Below are 20,987 nucleotides of genomic sequence, written 5' to 3'. Positions count from 1 at the left end.
TTAAAAGGATGTCATCTTTTATTTACTTAGCTATTCCCACTAACTGATATTTTGCCCATGTTTGCCCAACCTTTGCCCAAGTGAGGCGTATTTAAATCACGATATAAGGCACCATGATTGCAATTAGATTATGTTGTCCATATTGTGCAGCCCTACACACACCCTTCTGAGCTACTGTGCTTCTGAGGGTCTGATAATCCTTTTCACATGGCAGGGGGGGGGGGGGGGGGGGGGGAGGACAACACACATACGCCTAAAAACATCTGGGCTGGAAAGCCCAGTACATGTGAGCCAGATGAATAGATACTCTTTAGTGTATTTGTTCATTACACTGCATGTGTCCTGCACTGTGAACTCTGTGATTCACTGGGATTCATCTGACTGAAGTATATTTAGCATTTCATTTCGCAATGAATTAAACACAAGGACAACAGTTCAAAAGCTCATCAGATGTCTTTCAACAGTATTAACCCCCATCTGCAGAAGCACACAGGCGAGTAGCTGTTGGCGACCTTTCGTTATACTTCCTGGCCCACGCCGATTACTTCAACCTTTTCTCTCTCTATAGGAGGACACCCAGGTGTTTGTTTAGTCTCATCTGGTCATCTCAAGACTTCCCTACTGCAACTTGCTCCTGGCTGGTCTTCCTATGCATGCCATCAGGCCACTGTAACTGATCCAGAATGCAGCAGCCCGACTGGTCTTCAACCTGCCGAAGTTGACTCATGTCTCTTCCTGTAGCATTAGATATAAAACCCTGACGCTGGCCTACAAAGCCAAGAGGGGTCTAGCTCCTCCTCCCCTGATGGCAATGGTCAAAACCCAATCCCAAGCCTTTCATGCTTCAACTACAGCTCAGCTTGACCCACAACCTGACACACATCCAGATTATTCTCAGTCCTGGCACTAAAGTATTGGAACGAACTCCCCCAGAGTGTCCGAACAGCAGAACCACTTGCCATCTTCAAACGTTGCTCTGGAGAATGGTGTCTGCTAAACGCCATAAATGTAAATGTACTACAGGGATCTGATCAGTCTACACTCGTCTAGGAAGGCTTTATACTAGAGTTTGAAACCATGCTGTGAGGATTTGATTGTATTCAACCACAAGACCACTGGACCAGGGAGGTCGATGACTAATTGTGTTGAATGATTAATACCAGCCTACAGGTGCTTAATGAAGCTTCATCCCTCCCAAGAACCCAGTTCCACCGCTCCACAATCCACAATTTTCCATTTATACCCCTCTAGCAAACATCTGACATTGGCCTTTGGTGACCTTGGGCTCATGCTCATTTTATCGACAGTGCTTTTCTATGGCGCTTATACAAGCTGTGGCTATGAGTGGCATACACTATATGGAGAAAAGTATTGGGACATCTGCTCATTCATTGTTTCTTTTGAAATCAAGGGTGAAATCAACCACCTCACCTCACCCTAAATTCCCCAGCTCATCCCAGAAGTATTGGATGGAGCACCATCCATCGTTCCAGAGAACACAGTTCCACTGCTCCACAGCTCCATGCTGGGGGGCTTCATATCCCTTCAGGCAGATTCATGTTTATCTGCTATTGGCAGTACGTCTCAACCGGGACTACACAAGCTGTGTGTGCATTTGCACATCTGTGTCAGCAATGGGTGTAACTTACAGCAGCTCAATGCATTCATTAAGGTGAAAGCTTCAAGCTTAAGGTACTTACAGCGAAATGTGTCCTCCGCATTTAACCCATCTGGTAGTGAACTCTCACACACTCACACACACACATGTGTTAGGGGCAGTGAGTACAGACACACACCCAGAGCGGTGGGCAGCCAACTCCAGCGCCCGGGGAGCAGAGAGGGTAAAAGCTAACCGCTGAGCCACCACTGCCCCATTAGAAAGGGGTGTCCACAAACATTTGGACATACAGAGTACAGTGTTTACACTATTACACCCACACAATAAAAAGTAACTAAATTACAAAGAAAGAAAAGAACTGGGACTTCTAACTGAGCGAAGATCTAACGGACAGCGCGGGAAGAGAGAGAGAGTGTGTAAAACAACAGGTTGGGGGCGGACGGGAGAAGACTGGAACAAGAGGTCACCCCCTTCTTTTCTCTCCTTAGGCAGGAGTCCTTCTTTCAAGGGTGTGGCAGGACAGACCTTCCCCAAAAAAAACTCTCTGGAAACATTGTTTTAGGGGGAGGAACAACAGGGGGAGCTAGCAGGGGACTTCAGGAGAGGAACCCCAGCAGGAATTAAAACAAAGCCCTTGTTTCAGAGGCCTTGAGGTGAAGGGATGAGGAATGTTATTAGTTGCAGGACTTTTACAGGAACAGAAACACAGTCTGGAGTGGAGAAATCTCCCACAGACGGAGATACAGGGCAACCGCATTCCAGACATGGTTTCATTATGTCATGCTAGTTAGGCTGAAAGGACAAGAGACGAGAAGATCCAGGGAGGTAAGGTCAAGGAGGTCAGGTGTAAATGCTAAGTCTGCCTTTTTACACCGGCGCTGGGTGTGTGGAGCTTAGTCAAACACACTTGAAGTGAATAACACATGACTAACACTACAGTAAGCTGTGCTCTTGTCGATTAAGGACTTGAACTAATAAAGGTCATTAAAGGAGTATGAACTAACCTACCACTAACCTAAAAACCCACAGTACGCTCTTCAGTTACTTACTGGATACGTTACTGTAATAGATACTCCTAGAGACAACCCTGTCACACATCTCGGCATTTACATTTACATTTAAGGCATTTAGCAGACGCTCTTATCCAGAGTGACTTACAAAAGTGCTTTGCTATTTACCTAAGAAAAACCTCAGCTAGTTTGAATAGGCTAATAATTCAAAGATACCTCTAAGCTTTAGACATTACTAAACACAAGACAATAAGGTGACCATAGTACTCTGCTATTCGCCCAAGTACTCTCTGAAGAGGAGGGTCTTCAGTCTACGTTTGAAGACAGCGAGCGACTCGGCCGTTCGGAAACCCAGGGGAAGTTCGTTCCACCACTTTGGTGCAGGACAGAAAAAAGCCTGGACGCTTGTCTTCTGTGGATTTTAAGGGATGGCGGGTCGAGCCGAGCCGTACTTGAAGCTGGAAGGGCTCTTGGAGCAGATCGGCTTTTGACCATTGCCATCAAGTACAGAGGGGCTGGCTGGTCCAGTCTTGGCTTTGTAGGCCAGTGTCAGGGTTTTGAATCTGATGCGGGAAGCAGCTACATGAAGCCAGTGAAGAGAGAACGCAGCAGTGGAGTGACATGGCTGAATTTAGGAACATTGAAGACGACCCGTGCCGCTGCATTCTGGATAAGCTGCAGGGGCCTGATGGTGCGCAGAGGGAGACCAGCCAGAAGAGAGTTGCAGTAGTCAATTCAGATATGGCTAGTATCAGATATGGCTAATATCTACAGCCGTCATATTTACTCAGGATTTACTCTAGTCCAAGTTACAGAAATCACTTTAATCACTTAATCACTTAAGACTTTTAGGTCCATTTAGGTCCATTTAGCAGGTGCTCTTCTCCAGAGCGACTTCCAAGAGTGCTTCACTGTTTCCTCGCAAAATATCCTCAGCTAGTTTGTAAAGGCTGGATGATGACCACCTCACCTCACCCCCCAAATCCCAGACTCATTCCAAAAGTGCTGGATGGAGCACCATCCATCGTTCCAGAGAACACAGTCCTACTGCTCCACAGCTCAATGCTGGGGGGCTTTATACCCCTCTAAGGCCAGGCCTGGCATTAGGCATGGTGCCAACAGCCATGTTTATCTGCTCCTATTCTATTGGCAGTACGTCTCTACAGGGACTACACCAGCTGTGTGTGTGAGTGCGTATTTAGCAGACACTTTTCTCCCGAGCGTCTTAGAAAAGCGCTTCCCTGTTTAAAAGATCCCTCTAAGCTGAGATGCTACCAGATACAAAGCTCAGGACGGATCCCTAGATACACACTACTCTGCACTTTCACAGTTTAGTCATCATCTCTTAATTTAAAAAAATATATATAGTGTTAAATTTGATAAAGTTTCCCCCAAAACTGACTTGAGTAACAAGGACCCAACAGTGGCAGCTTGCCAAGCCCGGGTATCGAACCCACAACCCTGTAATCAAGAGCCCGGAGCTCTAACCGCTGAGCCACCACTGCCATTCATAGCCACATAGCCATTCACAGGCCAGAATACGGCATATGCCTGGTCATTATCACTCAGAGCTGGGCAATTCTATGATATTTTATCATCTCATGATAAACGATATTCTTTTCTAAGCGTATCGAGGATATTATTAGTGCTTAACAAACACTGATCGACTGCAGCTTTCACTCCAGTGTAATTAGACTGGGTCAATTCGATGAAGAGCAGGAGATGTTGAATGGTACTGTATTCAGTACGGGAGAGTATCTGATGTATTTAGTATGTAATTACCTGTATCATGATAAATACTGTGTATCATCCAAAAATGTCTTTAAATATCGTGATCTAATATTTTTACCATATCGCCCAGCCCTAATATCCTCACATGTCTTTTAAATGTTAATTATGTCAGAGTGAATGATAACCGGACCAGACCCGAACGCCACAGTGTCATACCAGTATAAGCTTCCTCTTAAAGGAGGTACTTTTTTAGTGCTGCATCGAAACTTCAGGTTGTCCGATATATGACCCTATTAGTAAAAATATAATACAATATCGCTAACTGATATGACGGCTTACTGTCACTACAGGGGTTAATTTTGGCACTGGATATCACCCATGATGAAGCACTACTTGTGAGCTATTGATCTCTGGACTGATGCACCATTAGACACCTTGAGATGAGCTGGAGAGACTTTCGTGATCCAGAACTAGTCATTCGATATAACACCTGGCGTTACCGGGGAGTAATTGTTTTGTACTAAAGTAACATTAATTTTTAGTGTTGCACTGAAATCAATACCTGCATACTTTTTTTTTTTTTTTAGTATTTTTAGTATTTAGTAAAGGCACTTTTTTACACAGTATCGGTATCGGCAGTAGAGAGCACTATTACCATGATTTATTTATTTATTTATTAATTTGTAGTTGCATACTTTGTTATAAAACCAAATGTTTAAACAACCAGTAAAAGCTTTCATTTGAGCTTAAAGGTTGGGCTGGTTGACCAGCATCCAGCATGGACAAGCTGGTGGACCAGTATGACCAAGCTGCTTGGCCTGCATGACCAGCATGATGATGCTGGTTGACTGGTGTAACCAAACTGGCTGACCATGAACCTCAAATGAATATATACCCTTTACTGGTCAACCTTGACCATTAAAGACCTTCTGCCAGCAAAAGCTGGACGTTAACTAGATAGTTAGATTTTTCTGTGTTGATGAAGCTTATTAGAAGTTTATGTAAAAAACTTCTAAAAAATGAAATAATTTTTTTATTATTATTATTATTATTTTTTTTTTGGTTGCATATTTTGTTATAAAACCAAATATTTAAACAACCAGTAAAAGCCAGTCATAAACAGTTATTACCATTAAAAATACGTTTGGTATCGATATCGGTATCGGACAGAAAACCGATGGTATCGGTGCACCCCTAGTACTTTTACTGGAGTTCAACAGAAGGGCTGCAGGTTTCTCTGTCTCTGTCCACTCAGCTAGCCTCCCTTCCCGAGACTACAACTTTACCACAGCTCCCTACACATGTAGCCTAGTCTTTATTAAGCAGAAGGAAACTATCTGAGCTCCTCTCCTCTCCATTCCCCTCCTGCACCTGAGAACAACGGCTCAGAGCGCAACCTGCCGCCGGGGGGAGACGACCTGCTGCGGCATCTGGAAACTTCCTTACCTGTGAAAACTACCAGCGTAATCCACCACCTCAAGAAGGACAGCATTTTAGGACTCGACGCCTTAGAATCCGCGGAAAAGTTTTGGGCATTTTCTCCTTTCCTTTTTCGCCTCATTCTCCAGTCCGCTCCTCTCACTGGCTCGGCAGAGGCGAGGAGGCTGTGAGTAACGGGACTGAACCGCCTCTAAAATGGGAGTTCACTCGCGCTGAGACAACGGCTCGTTCCCAAATGGCTCCCTGTGGGATACGTAGTGCACTGCTGAAGTCTGGAAGACGAGACATGGGGCCCTATGTAGTGTGCACTATGTAGGTCGCGGAAAGGCGTTTGGGATTCGGCCGAAGTTCGCCTGCAGGCCTAAACCGAGGTTAATCAGTGAGGGTGTTGACAGTTGTCTAGATTATTTTACGACCCTTCTCTCTTACGTCATCTTTGACGAAAATATGATATTTTACCTTTAAAACATTAAAAAGTTTTAAACACTAATTACTTTTAATAATTTACTATATTGTTTTACATATTGTTGTTGTATAAGTTGTAGCTGCTGAAGCCCAAGTGGAATAAGTGAAAAATGGTGGTTGATCAGAGTGTTTGTAGATGTTTTATATTTTTATAATTAATGATTTATTAATTAAATAAGCTTATAACCACATAAGGGTTGTTTTGGAAAGGTATGAACTCCCTAAAAAGACTTTTCTTTAATTTGCTAAGACTAATTTGCTAAAATCCTACAGTGGATCAGTGGCACTCTGTCAAATGTGGTCAGTAACTTTTAGTGCAGTAGCTTTTACCCACCTCTGAACAGAAACTAGCTAAAAGATCCCCCTTTTTTATACCCTGAAAATGAATGTTTCACACCAGTAGTTCAGGTTACTTCAGTAGGACGGAGGGTACTGCTAGCTTGCTATCTACCATGGCTGCTTGATTGGCTGGCACTGCCATTTTTGACGAGCAACGTTTGTGCTGCTTCAGCTCCACAGGTTATCAGATATGTAACCCTATTAGTAAAAATATAATACAATACTGTTAACTGATATGACGGCTCACTGTCACTACATGGGTTCATTTTGGCACTGGATATCACCCATGATGAAGCACTACTTGTGAGCTATTGATCTCTGGACTGATGCACTTTCGTGATCCAGAACTAGTCATTCACCTGGTTCACTGATGCTCTTGTGGTTCAATGCAATCAAATCCTCCTATAATTCAACAACACTAATGGAAAATGGGCTATTTGGGCATAGCAGGCGGTTCTTTGTGTTCCAAGTTTTATTGGTTGGTCAATAAAAAAGCTCAAGCTGCTCTTCACCAGGGTATGTTTTCATTTGAGCTTAAAGGTTTGGCTGGTCGACCAGTATGACCAAGCTGCTTGGCCTGCATGACCAGCATGATGATGCTGGTTGACCTGATTAGCTTGATGACCAGCTAAACCATGAACCTCAAATGAATACATACCCTTTACTGGTCAACCTTGACCATTAAAGACCTTCTGCCCGCAAAAGCTGGACGTTAGCTAGATTTTTCTGCATCGATGAAGCTTATTAGAAGTTTCTGTAAAAAAATGAGTCATCATGTGACATAGGACACGTAGTGCGTCCATTAGGGATGACCTATGATCCTGTGCCTCAGTGTTCAGATCACACAGAAAAGTCACATGTGAAGAGTTAGACATGGTGGAAAACGATGTGTCTCTTTTACATGTGTTTTTTTCTTCTATAAGGGACAGTCTGTCACAGATATGCTGTTCTTGTGGCTTCAGATGATATCTATAGTGCATTAATGCAGCACTGGTGTCAGTCAGGGACAGAGAGCGAGAGATAGGTGGTTAGCATTTCAGAGAGATAGGGTAAGGTGCCACTTAGAAGAAATAACAGTAGTAAGTACAACTTTCCCACGACTTCAATATAATCCTGGACACTGGTGTTACTGTTGGGGTTTTAGCGCTGAAAGGTTATTTAAACAGTCCCTGGTCTTTTTAAGGGGACAAAATCATATTCAGTATATTTTATAAAACACAATTATATATAAAAATATTTATATATATATATTTCAGTTTCACATGTCTCATGTTGTGGGAATGTTCTACCAAAAAAATGTTTGTTTTAGAACTGGGGGAGAATTTTTGCCCCCCACGTACTACATACAAGATAGCCCGCCAAAGGTTGACCTGGTGGGCTGGACTGGTAAAACATCCAATCAAAAACTGGTTGAGCTACTCCACTGTCTCTCAGTGTTAAGTGTCCATGGTGTGATATATTTTGTGGGACATTTTTAAGTCACGCTCTTGATCCCAAATGGCAGAATGGGCTCACACTGTTGGCCTCCACCGGTCCACTGGCACTTACCCGGAATTTCAGACAAAATGCTGCTTTTTCCAGAGCTCATTTATTTTCTTCATAAATTGATAGAAGTAAATCAGTGTACAAATAAAGTTATTATTTTCATTGAAGTAATAATAAAAGAAATAGCTATGGGACAATACAGGTTACAGATTGACCGGTATATGAGCTGAGATGTCAAGATCTACCTGTAGAATTAATACTAACAAACACTAAACAAGGGTATGCTTTCAAAATAAGCTTGCTAAGAGATGTTACTGTATCAGAGCCGTTTCTGTAGACTTAAATGTCCCCCTTAGTTTCCAATGGCCATGTGGAAAATCACAGAATTACAGCAACTGCTAGGTAACATTAGGCCATTACTCATCTAATAGAGGACCTTGGTTTTAGGAGCCGCAATCAATTTACAATCTATTTTCATGATCTAGGTCAGTCAGAAGCTAGGAGCAATACCTACTGGTGTTAAACTGTTAGGTAGCAGGAATCACAACATTTAGTATGAGACATTTATGCTAGGCCTTAGACATGTCCTGATGTCTGCAAGGTGCTTCACAAATGAATCTAGCAAAGGTGAATAGTATAGGAAAATTACAGTCACTTCATTTAAATCCTTTAATTCAAAATATTTCTTTATAGAACTCAAACAGAGGTTGGTTGGGTGCCATTCTTATCCTTTATGGGATGATTTCGGACTAAAATAAAATGCTAAAGCAACAAGAGTCCAGCTGCCGCCATCAACGGAACCTGAGTGACATCATATACACAGCCCAGTTATGCAAATGACCAAATCTGTAGCCCACATTTGTTTAACAACTGAACCTTTCTTGTTCAAATAACATCTGAAGTTGCGGCCTAAAGAACCCCTGTAGGCCTTAACTACTTCCCTGCCCGTTTCCAACTGGTGTAAAAAGTTTTTGGGCAGCGCTTCTGTCGCCCTCTTGTGTTCCTTGCTATGAGTGAAATTATTCTGCATAATTAGTGAGCAGGAATCGTTTTATTTGTACTCTCAAAAACCGTGAGACAAGAAATGCACCAGAACCTGGAAAAACCTGGAGGGGAAAAAATCAGCTAAAGATTTCAGGTCACCCCTGACCATCACCACAATTTTCAACCAAAGGCCCATGAACATCATTCGCAAGAATCTGATTGTCATTTGTAATTTGTGCAAATGTAATTTGCAGTGGTTTTAAGCTAGTATTGTAATAGTAGTAAAAGTTTACTTGACCTGACAGCCCCACTAACCTGCTGAAAAGTGCCTGACCAACACTTGACCAGCACTTGACCAGCATAGTTTTCATTTGAGTTTGATGGTTTACCTGCTCTAGCATGGCCAACCTGACCAATATAGCCAAGCGTGTTGATAAAGCATGAACATGCTGGTCCACCAATCTTACTAAACAAGCCAACCAGCATGACCAGACTGACAGCTTGGTCAGGCTGGTCAACCAGCTAAACCATCAAACTCAGATGGAATCATATACTATTCTGGTCAGGATCTGAGCTGGTCAACCAACTTAACTAGCTTGCTCACCAGCATAGGGTATATATATGTTCACCTGGATGACCAGCTTTTCAACCACCTTGGCCCTTGTTTTTGTTTTTGTTTTTTAGCAGGGTTTAGATTAGGTGTATCTGAGAAGATGGCTATAGGCAATAGACTGTGTTCCACAGAATCCACACCCAACCAGTAATTTAGTTTCCTTCACCACTGGAATGATACAACCTCTGACAGATAACATGCTGCATGCCACTGCGATGACTGGACGTACCATGAAAGAGCCGTGTGAGCTGATACCAACCGCTCACAAGCTTGAACAGCACGCCGGCTCACAAAGTCTGTCAGACTTTGCTTGTGTTTGCTGGCCGTATCAGGCCAGCAGAGATCTGTTACCAGCTTGCATTCTCCTGCGTACCTCTACTGTGAAAGAGAACAATCAATGTTTCTAACACAAATATGCTCGCATAACAAATAGACCATTCTTGGAACTAAACGTACAGGCATGTCCATTGGTATTTTGGAAGTGACACAATTTAGTAATTTGGCCATAGTGGATTTGAAATGAGGCATTTAGGATGTGGTTAAAGTGCAGCGGTCAGCTTTAATTCAGTGAGTGTAACACAAATACTGCATTAACTGTTTCAGCCATTACTTTAGCAAGTTTTATGTGAAAAATGCAACTGGTCGGGATTACGCATCAATTTCATATCAGCGTTTGCTTCTGCAATCCTCGCACAAATACTGTGAGCCAATCTTCACAGCTTTAAACAGGTCTGCTTAAGTCCCGCCTTCTCCCCCCTCCCACCACGAATAGTCTATTTGTAAATGCATCTACATCAACCATTGGTCAAACTGCTTAAGTCCCGCCTCCCCCCCTCCCCCCTCCCACCATGACTAGTCTATTTGTAAATGCATCTACATCAACCATTAGTCAAACTGCTTAAGTCCCGCCTTCTCCCCCTCCCACCACGACTAGTCTATTTGTAAATGCATCTACATCAACCATTAGTCAAACTGCTTAAGTCCCGCCTTCTCCCCCTCCCACCACGACTAGTCTATTTGTAAATGCATCTACATCAACTAAGAGGCTGCTACTGCCAATGAACACATCATGCTGGGGGAATATGCAGAGTCTGTGACTGGATTGTGTGGAATGATCGTTGTCAAAAACATCACCACTCATGCAAATTAGAAACCCTGGCTCACCAAAGAAGTGCATATGCTTCTGAAAGCATGTTATGCTGTCCTCAAGTCTGGGGACAAAGATGCTCTTAGACCCGCTAGAGCCAACTTAAATCGGAGCATGAGAGCAGCAAAGCGTGCTAATGGGCAGAAGATCCAGACTCAAAACAGCCCAGGCGCATGTGGCAAGGCATCCAATCCATCACAGACTGTGCAACTGGTTATTGGACTTCCTCTCAGACAGACCCCAAACAGTACGAGTTGCACCAAACACCTCTGAAACTATCATCATGAACACTGGCGTTCCCCAGGGGTGTGTACTTGCAGCCCTCTGCTGTTCACCCTGATGACCAATCACTGATGTGCCCAGTACAACACAAACCACATCGTCACGTTCACAGACGACACGACAGTGAGTCTGCCTACAGAGAGGAAGTGAACCAACTTGTGGTCTGGTGTGACAACAACCATCTGTTACTGTCGACAGTTTCTGGGAGTGCACATCACAGACAGCCTGACACGGACTACACACACCACCTCCCTTGTCAAGAGGACACAGCAGCGTCTTCATTTCCTCAGACAGATGAGGAGAGCAAACCTCCCACCTCCAATCCTCACAACTGTCTACAGAGGCACTACTGAGAGCATCCTGACCAGCAGCATCCCAGCCTGGTATGGGCGCTGCACCACCTCGGGCCAGAAAGCTCTCCAAAGTGGTGAGGACGGCAGAGACAATCATCAGATCCTCACTTGCGTCCATTCAAGACCTGCACCAGTCACACTGCCTCAGCAGAGCCCTCAAGATAGTCAGAGACCTCACCCACCCTGCCCGTGGACTGTTCAACCTCCTGCAAGAGCTTCGTCGAACAAGCCATCAGATTACTGAACGCCCACTAACAACACACAACATGATGACCTACATCTACATGCAACCATATGTGGAAATGTTAGACGGACAGGGAGAGGGGGAAAAAAAAAAAAAAAAAAAAAAAAAGAGAGAGAGAGATGGAGAGAATGAACATTACACTCCGGCCTAACAGGACACAACTGTCATTTGCAGACTTTGTGTGCAGCACAGATTGCCACTAGCTACCTGATCCGTGCCTCACATACTTCACATTCAAAAATTAGTTTGTTAGTACGCAATTGATTCCAGCACGCCGGCTCACAAAGTCTGTCAGACTTTGCTTGTGTTTGCTGGCCGTATCAGGCCATCAGAGATCTGTTACCAGCTTGCATTCTCCTGCGTACCTCTACTGTGAAAGAGAACAATCAATGTTTCTAACACAAATATGCTCGCATAACAAATAGACCATTCTTGGAACTAAACGTACAGGCATGTCCATTGGTATTTTGGAAGTGACACAATTTAGTAATTTGGCCTCTGTGCACCACCACAGTGGATTTGAAATGAGGCATTTAGGATGTGGTTAAAGTGCAGCGGTCAGCTTTAATTCAGTGAGTGTAACACAAATACTGCATTAACTGTTTCAGCCATTACTTTATCAAGTTTGAGCACACGTCCTCTTTTTATGTGAAAAATGCATCTGGCCGGGATTACGCATCAATTTCACATCAGCGTTTGCTTCTGCAATCCTCGCACAAATACTGTGAGCCAATCTTCACAGCTTTAAACAAGTCTGCTAAGTTCCGCCTTCTCCCCCCCCCTCCCACCACGACTAGTCTATTTGTACTTGCATCTACATCAACCATTAGTCAAACTGTTTAAGCCCCGCCTTCTCCCCCTTCCACCACGACTAGTCTATTTGTACTTGCATCTACATCAACCATTAGTCAAACTGCTTAAGTCCCGCCTTCTCCCCCTCCCACCACGACTAGTCTATTTGTACTTGCATCTACATCAACCATTGGTCAAACTGCTTAAGTCCCGCCTCCCCCCTCCTCCCACCACGACTAGTCTATTTGTAAATGCATCTACATCAACTATTAGTCAAACTGCTTAAGTCCCACCTTCTCCCCCCCCTCCCACCACGACTAGTCTATTTGTACTTGCATCTACATCAACCATTAGTCAAACTGCTTAAGTCCCGCCTTCTCCCCCTCCCACCACGACTAGTCTATTTGTAAATGCATCTACATCAACTAAGAGGCTGCTACTGCCAATGAACACATCATGCTGGGGCAATATGCAGAGTCTGTGACTGGATTCATATCCAAATGTGTGGAATGACCGTTGTCAAAAACATCACCATGCATGCAAATCAGAAACCCTGGCTCACCAAAGAAGTGCATATGCTTCTGAAAGCATGTTATGCTGTCCTCAAGTCTGGGGACAAAGATGCTCTTAGACCCGCTAGAGCCAACTTAAATCGGAGCATGAGAGCAGCAAAGCGTGCTAATGGGCAGAAGATCCAGACTCAAAACAGCCCAGGCGCATGTGGCAAGGCATCCAATCCATCACAGACTGTGCAACTGGTTATTGGACTTCCTCTCAGACAGACCCCAAACAGTACGAGTTGCACCAAACACCTCTGAAACTATCATCATGAACACTGGCGTTCCCCAGGGGTGTGTACTTGCAGCCCTCTGCTGTTCACCCTGATGACCAATCACTGATGTGCCCAGTACAACACAAACCACATCGTCACGTTCACAGACGACACGACAGTGAGTCTGCCTACAGAGAGGAAGTGAACCAACTTGTGGTCTGGTGTGACAACAACCATCTGTTACTGTCGACAGTTTCTGGGAGTGCACATCACAGACAGCCTGACACGGACTACACACACCTCCCACCTCCAATCCTCACAACTGTCTACAGAGGCACTACTGAGAGCATCCTGACCAGCAGCATCCCAGCCTGGTATGGGCGCTGCACCACCTCGGGCCAGAAAGCTCTCCAAAGTGGTGAGGACGGCAGAGACAATCATCAGATCCTCACTTGCGTCCATTCAAGACCTGTACCAGTCACACTGCCTCAGCAGAGCCCTCAAGATAGTCAGAGACCTCACCCACCCTGCCCGTGGACTGTTCAACCTCCTGCAAGAGCTTCGTCGAACAAGCCATCAGATTACTGAACGCCCACTAACAACACACAACATGATGACCTACATCTACATGCAACCATATGTGGAAATGTTAGACGGACAGGGAGAGGGGGAAAAAAAAAGAAAAAAAAAAAAAAAAAAGAAGAGAGATGGAGAGAATGAACACTACACGCCGGCCTAACAGGACACAACTTTCATCTGCAGACTTTGTGTGCAGCACAGAAGTCGCAGTCTCAAATCAAGCGCACGGTTATAGCCTCTCTAACATGGAGTGAACCATGTTCAGTCAAATAATGGATTTTTAAGGTAAAGGAGCAGGTATTTGTCACTGTACAGTGAAACGTGTCCTCCGCATTTAACCCATCTGGTAGTGAACACACACACACACACACACACACACGTTAGGGGCAGTGAGTACACACACACACACACACACACCCAGAGCAGTGCAGAGAGAGTAAAGGGCCTTGCTCAAGGGCCCAACAGTGGCAGCTTGCTGAGCCCGCGAATCAACCCCACAACCCTGTTATCGATATCCCGGCGCTCTAACCGCTGAGCCACCACACACCACAACTCGACAGACTTCTGCACATAATCTTCTGTAAGGAACCACTGCACTGTCCAAACAGACTGTAGAATCGTCATTGACACAAAGCTAACACTTCCTACCCGAAGGAATTCTCGACTACACCAAGTCAAGTGTTTGTAAAAGTACCAGCGAAGTATAATGGCCCTGCCTTTCCTTCCCTATGCCTACACTTTACATGTGGTCACGTCTCTATATAGCAATTCTCAAGTAGTTCAAGTTTAAAAGGGAAAGTTCATTCACAACATGCCATTTACCTTGACTCACAAGTTCAGTATTAGTTGCGATAAAAGTACTACTGCAGCAGCAATTTTCTCAGATGCTACTTATCTGAACAATGGTGTCTCCTCTACCGCACTAGGTGAGCAAGGTGAACAAAACCTCTCTCTGAAGCCTTGATTGCTTCTTTCAGTCCCTTCATTCACACCCCAGTTTCCTGCAACAAGAATGAGCCCATGCTGAGGTTTTCTACTGCATTTATATATATACATATATATATATATATATATAAAAAAAAAAAAAAGCCTGACAATCATCTGGCAGCAAACAGTCTTGGTTGTGAGTCAGCTGCTCAGCTACATTTTGGGGTCCCAACCTCCCATCAATCCCTTTTTGACTCACCCTCGCTGCCCTACATAGTGTTTCCATGAGGGCAACAAATTAACATTGCAAAACTGTGTGTAAAAGTATATATGACTTTAATAAAATATACCATTAGAACAGTAATATACAATTAATTGAACTTACAGTTATAGTACAACAGCAAAGACAACTCATTCATTGGGGAAGAGAGAGAGAGAGAGAGAGAGAGAGAGAGAGAGAGAGAGAGAGAGAGAGAGAGAGAGAGAGAGAGAGAGAGAGAGAGAGAGAGACAAGGTTTGTCAAGGATGGAGCGTGATTTTAGAGGAAGTCTCTCTCTGGCTTCACAGCAGATGAGTCAGACAACCAAACACTCAAACAACTTAAGATTGTAAAGTACTGATTACAGCAAGGTCATATACAGCTGCAGCATCATCCCCTTACACAGAGCTTGCATGCTCATCTAAAAATAGCCACCCAGAAAAGCTCTACATAGACCACACCAATTCTTACATACATAAAAGACTAAAAGATCAGGCAAGCCAACAGTAACAGGAGCCCATGATGATGCACTGAATGACAACACATTCATTCAGCTTCTCCACATGATGCAAGTCATCCCTCTCTTTGGCCAGTAAATGCAATACAGACAGACAGACACTCCTTAAAAAATTGAAATAATAATAAAACAAAACATTAGCAAGCAAGCTTAGCCTCTAGAAGGCTTAACTGGAGGTCTATCACGGTCATCATAGCGGTCTCTGCGATCATCGTAGTAGTCACGCCGTTCATTGCGCCGATCATCTCGACGGTCATCATAGCGGTCGCTTTGGCGGTCATCATAGCGATCACTCCGGCGGTCATCATAGCGGTCGCTTTGGCGGTCATCATAGCGGTCATTCCGACGGTCGTCATAGCGGTCATCGTAACGATCACTCCGGCGGTCGTCATAGCGGTCGTTTCGACGGTCGTCAGACCTCGGCCTGCGATCGTCATTATCGTCTCTGCGATCAGGGTAGCGATCGCTGCGGTGGTCATAATCCCGCTCACTGCGGTCTTCATACTGGTCACGGTTTGCGTTCTCCTCAGGCTTGCTCTCGACACGGCCACCTTGACGTTCTTCAATTTCGTGAGGCTCCTTGTCTGTATAGCCGTCATCCTGTCGAGTTCTGAACACAAGGCAAAGTTTCAGTAGACCTGATAAAACGAATGAGCTGAGACAACAGGAAAAAATGTGCACAGACTAAATCATGCATTAATAAGAGGCATTAGACATAATAAGATAAGATGTAATCCCAGTCAAAAAGGGTGGGGAAATGACAATACTCTGACTCAAAAATAGCTCATCTTAGCAGCGTACCGAGCATCAATTAGCAACGACAGCGAGACCATTTGCCCTATTCCAAGTCAGTGGAAAATCACAATAATTTAAGTGTTTATTTAAGGTATAAACACTACATATAAAGCTTTAGCATTACACTACATTTGTGCCAAAATAAAAATATAACTATTAAAGAAAAATGTTTGACAAGTTCTTTATAGCACAAAAAAAAAGTTCCTGAATGGTTTGGAGGTGAGTGTAACTCTAGCAAGCTAAAGTAAACCTCCTTGTCACAGGCCACACTTTGGGCAGCCATATTCTATACTAGTTAAAAGGCTTTTCCTACAACCATAGGTCTAACCCAGATACACACACACACACACACACACACACACACACACACACACACACACACACACCTTACCCCATGTCATAATCGCCAGAGTCCTTTTTCTTACGATTGCGGCAGCAGCAAATGATAATGACCAGAAGGAAGATAAGACCAGCCACACATGCTCCGATTATTCCTGCCGTGGAGGCAATGCTATTGGAGGCTGAGAAAAATATGGGTCAGTATTGGAGTAGATGTATCAAAATATGACTATACAAAAGTCGCTACAACATCCTAATGCTAGCTTTAATACAATTAAAAAAATAATCATTCTTACGTGGCATGACTGCCAAAGTCAAGTTACAGGTCTGAGTGCCTCTTTTATTGCTGGATGTACAGATAAAGTAACCACTGGTGTCCGAGGATATATTGTAAAGTGACAGAACTCCATTCACTAAACAGAGAAAGCAAAAGAATAAGAAAAAGAAAGTTACATAACCATTAAAAATATTAATAAAATCAATGAGCAATTAAAACTCTAGCAATTCAATTCAATTATTGCATCTGAACAGCAGAAGATCCACAAATGTTTAGTACATAAATGCTTGGGTCACATAATTGCATGATCTCACTACATTCATAGCACTTGGTCCATTAGCTGAGGTAGATTGACTGGAGGGTTCATTAACTAGAACTTCATAGTGCAATCACTACAGACACATACAGCACAGGAGGAGTTTGAGAAAGAGGAACTGAACGAACAAACAAAAATGCCAAAAGCTCACACGTACCAACAGTGGCTTTGGGAGGATAGGGTCGTGAAACATTTCTGACATCAAAACTTGCCCATTGGTATGTAGGCGTCGGGGTGCCCTGCTCGGAGTAACAGGTGAGGTTGATGTTCTGTTCATACTCAGCTTTTCCCTGAATCTTACAGATGGGTTTAGAAGGAGCCACTGTTAAATAAGAGGAGAACATTTAGCCAGTGTTGTCATTCAGGAAAAAAAAAATCACTGCATGTCAGTTACACATGTAGTACTGTTGCTTGAAACATGAACACATGGAATCAGGTGACATACTGTGCCACCCAGCTACATAAACGTGCTAAGCTCCCAGTTCCAGTTTAACTCCAAGTGGACGTTTTACTGAGCTCTGAGCTGATGCCAACTGGACTGAAGTGAATAAATAAATTGATTGTGTCATTTTCTTGATCCAGAGGACATTTGGGGATTACTTGGTTTACTAGCACTGGCAGGTTAGTCTCAACCACATGCTTCCACTACAGGTTTTCAGTTTCTTACATCATTATCAAGCAAATACACAAAGAGCAATGCTTCAGTATTTAGAGTTTAAATCACTTGACGTCACCTGATGCAAGTTTTACACATTAATAATACTTCCAATACTTACTCAACACAGAAACCTGTGTAGTGTCCGCCTGTTTCCCCTTATTGTCGCCAGGAATCTTAACTTTGCACGCAAACACTCTAGACTCTGCCTGACTTAGTGAGCTGAGCTGCAAGTTCACTATTCCTTTAGGGAGGTCATACTGCAGGGATGCCTTGCCCTCATATGCAGCATCTACGTCAATTTTTGACTGTAGATTTGGATTAGAATAAAGATAGGCAGTGAGTATTTCAATCTGTGGGATGAAAAATTAGAAAGAAGAAATGAACATCAATATATGAACGGGATCAGAATGGAGTATAGACAGTACACTTATCAATAAAATGACTGAAAGAGAAAAGGTTCTTACGTCTGTGTCAGTAGCAACATCTGGATGAGCAAACCACTCAATGGTAACCATGTCGTTATCTGGCTTCTGGGGTGTGAATTTGCAGGGTATTGTAGCATTGCTACCTCGCTCAAATTCATAACTCGGTGCTGGGATGTCGACATTTAAGGCCAAAGTCAGGTGAACTGCTGCAGAGAGGAAACACACACAAACACACTGTAGTAGAACTCAACTACAGACCTTTAAACAGAGAGATCACAGCAAAATCAACAGGATTTCATGATAAACAGCCATGTTGAAAAAGGCCTCTGTCCCAGAACACCAGAGGCAGGCGGACTGGCAAAGTCTCAGAGGCCTCGATCAACAACCCACACAGACGGGGAGAGAGGGGGAAAAAAGGAGGCAAGTGCCATCAGTTTTATCCTATCTCACTCTTTAACAGGAAGAAACCTCTAAAGCATTGAGCTGCTTTATTTAAGTCTTTAGGGCGAAGTACCTGTTGTATCTTAACCCAACACCTACACAAACTGCTCTGCTCGCAATGGGAAATGGGGCGTTGGCCGACAACCGTTTGCCTTTCACGCCTCCTGACTACCAGCCTTAGTCTCCAAATAAAAGGATATTTTTCTATACTGGAAATAATTTACTTCATTTTTCCTTTGTTGTTTTATTTTTGTCAGTTAACATTTTTCTAAAAACAGCCAAGCAATTCCTTCTTTTTAATTAACTAGCTAAATTAGCTAGCTAGCTATATGCTAGCCAAGGTAACACAAGCTAATGTTAGCTAGCTAGCTAGTGCTAGCTTTCTTGGTGCAGTCTCCTCAGAAAAGTAACTACTTTAAATGTTTTATTTATGTTTACGTTTTTTTGCCAGCGATAAAAGTTTATTAATAAAAATAAAAAGAGTTAAACACGTATGCTAGCTATATCCAGGCAGTAGGTTAGTTAGCTGGCTAGCTAATTAGCTAGCTAACGTACACCCTTTCCTTCTCCGGTTATTGAGCATTAGCTATTTACATTCAAGGCATTTAGCAGATGCTCTTCTCCAGAGCTTCACCTTGTCCTCAGAAATTATCCTTACTAGCTACCTCCAAGCTTAGACTCTAATAATCACAAAAACAGTCAACATGGGGACCACGATACTCGATACTACACTTCGCCCAGGTACCAAGCCCAGGAGGAGATGGCCTTCAGCCTAAAGGCCTAAAGGCAAGCCGAGCCGTCCTTGTAGCTCCAAGGGCTCTTGGTACTCATCAGCTTGTGATCATTTCCATCAAGTACGGAGGAGCTGGTTGGGTGACTCACGTTAAACAAAGGGCCAAGGCTAGTATATCCGTGTGGGATGTAAATACGACCCCCTTACACACCAGTTGATGCTCCATTGGCACTTGATCCAGGACCAATAAGGCAGCAGGTCAGTAGAAGTTAGTAGTAGAAAGTCTTACTCACCCACAGAAGCCAGGAGAAATATCACAAACGTCTCCTTCGCCATCATTGGGAGCTGAAATCCGTCGAGGAGTGAGCTCCAAGTTAAGCAACTGCTTCAGGTGCAGCTAGCTTGTGCTGCTTGCCTCCCTCAGCTCAGCAGGTGTGCACAAGAGACTGAAACTGATGACACGTGACGAGGAACCACCCAGTAATCAAGTTTCAGCATGTCTCACACTCACACACTCACACACACCTTACAGGTTCCCATCAGACCCCACAAACAACACGAGGCCTTATTTTAATCACAGCAGAAGCTGTATGTATGTGTATATATATATATATATATATATATATATATATATATATATATATATACAAATATTTTTATTTATTTTTATCTTTCACATCACTCCATTAGTTCACACACACACATAATCTCGTTGAAAGACCTCTTATTTGTTTTGATGAGAAATCATTCTTCATCTTTTCATTTTTACAGATTACAAGCGCATGTCCGTACTGAACTTTGTGGGCCAAACAGGAAGCTGTGGGTTTTTAGTCTCAGAACAAGAAGAGATTTGCATCAAACTGGTTTGACAAGGGCTAGGCAGAGAGGGCGGACCCACTCACACACACACACACACACACACACACACACACACACACAGACTTAAGCTCAGGTGTTTTAGATCATGAGGAGATACTTACTTTCTTTACACACAAACACACACACACACACACACACACAGACTTGAGTTCACAGACATTCTGTCCTGTCCATCCCTTTGATCTATTGTTTTGCAATTTCCAACCCGGCCTTCTGATTCTCGTTGAGGACGAAGGATTTGGAGGTTGTGGTGATACTATGAAGAAGAGGCTCTCGGATTTGATGAAGCCCGCACACAACCACACACACTCTTTATGAAAAATAGCAAGTGTGTTTAAAGTGTTAATCCTGGGGCTTTGGCAAATCCAAAGGTCCCACTTCATAGGTTCACTGCGACTTGAGCGGCAAACCTGAGCTCCACTGCTCCCCAAAAGAGTTGCATCTCAGCGTATAACGAGTCCATGTTACTGACAGAGAAGTCAGAACTGAGTTCTCCAAAAAGCCTCTTAGCACAACATTTGTTGTTAAATGGTAATGCGAGGATCACATTAAACACTCTCTCTACCA

The 20,987-nt window shown here is 43.6% G+C and overlaps 2 protein-coding genes across 7 annotated transcripts in view; both read right to left on the bottom strand.

Annotated features, from left to right (window-relative positions):
• LOC140536072 (immunoglobulin-like domain-containing receptor 2) overlaps positions 1 to 5,963 on the bottom strand; it is a 47,399-nt gene extending 41,436 nt beyond the window's left edge. For all 6 annotated transcript variants that reach the window (XM_072657706.1, XM_072657708.1, XM_072657707.1 and 3 more), the window contains exon 1: positions 5,806 to 5,963. In XM_072657706.1, coding sequence (XP_072513807.1) covers positions 5,806 to 5,920 — 115 coding nt within the window. In that variant the 5' untranslated portion in view covers positions 5,921 to 5,963. The remainder of the gene's footprint in view (positions 1 to 5,805) is intronic.
• A 9,669-nt stretch (positions 5,964 to 15,632) lies between these two features.
• On the bottom strand, positions 15,633 to 19,937 carry gpa33a (glycoprotein A33 (transmembrane), paralog a). The gene is made up of 7 exons (XM_072656901.1): positions 19,835 to 19,937; positions 18,407 to 18,573; positions 18,061 to 18,247; positions 17,442 to 17,606; positions 16,988 to 17,104; positions 16,744 to 16,873; positions 15,633 to 16,167 (listed from the first exon to the last, which is right to left on the bottom strand). Exons 1-7 carry the CDS (start codon positions 19,878 to 19,880, stop codon positions 15,708 to 15,710), a joined length of 1,272 nt encoding a protein of 423 aa, XP_072513002.1. The 5' UTR covers positions 19,881 to 19,937; the 3' UTR covers positions 15,633 to 15,707.
• Between the last annotated feature and the right edge of the window lie 1,050 nt (positions 19,938 to 20,987).

This window comes from Salminus brasiliensis, chromosome 15, assembly GCF_030463535.1.
Source record: "Salminus brasiliensis chromosome 15, fSalBra1.hap2, whole genome shotgun sequence".
NCBI lineage: Eukaryota > Metazoa > Chordata > Actinopteri > Characiformes > Bryconidae > Salminus > Salminus brasiliensis.
This window is presented reverse-complemented; position numbering and strand designations above follow the sequence as displayed.

Bases quoted from the DNA above. Each gene is read 5' to 3' on its own strand.
- gpa33a (XM_072656901.1), bottom strand. From the start codon at position 19,880: ATGATGGCGAAGGAGACGTTTGTGATATTTCTCCTGGCTTCTGTGG. The intron at 18,248-18,406 runs GTAAGAACCTTT...CCAAATCTACAG, and splicing joins ATGTTGCTACTGACACAGAC to TCAAAAATTGACGTAGATGC. The intron at 16,168-16,743 runs GTAAGGTGTGTG...CCTTGTGTTCAG, and splicing joins TCTGGCGATTATGACATGGG to AACTCGACAGGATGACGGCT.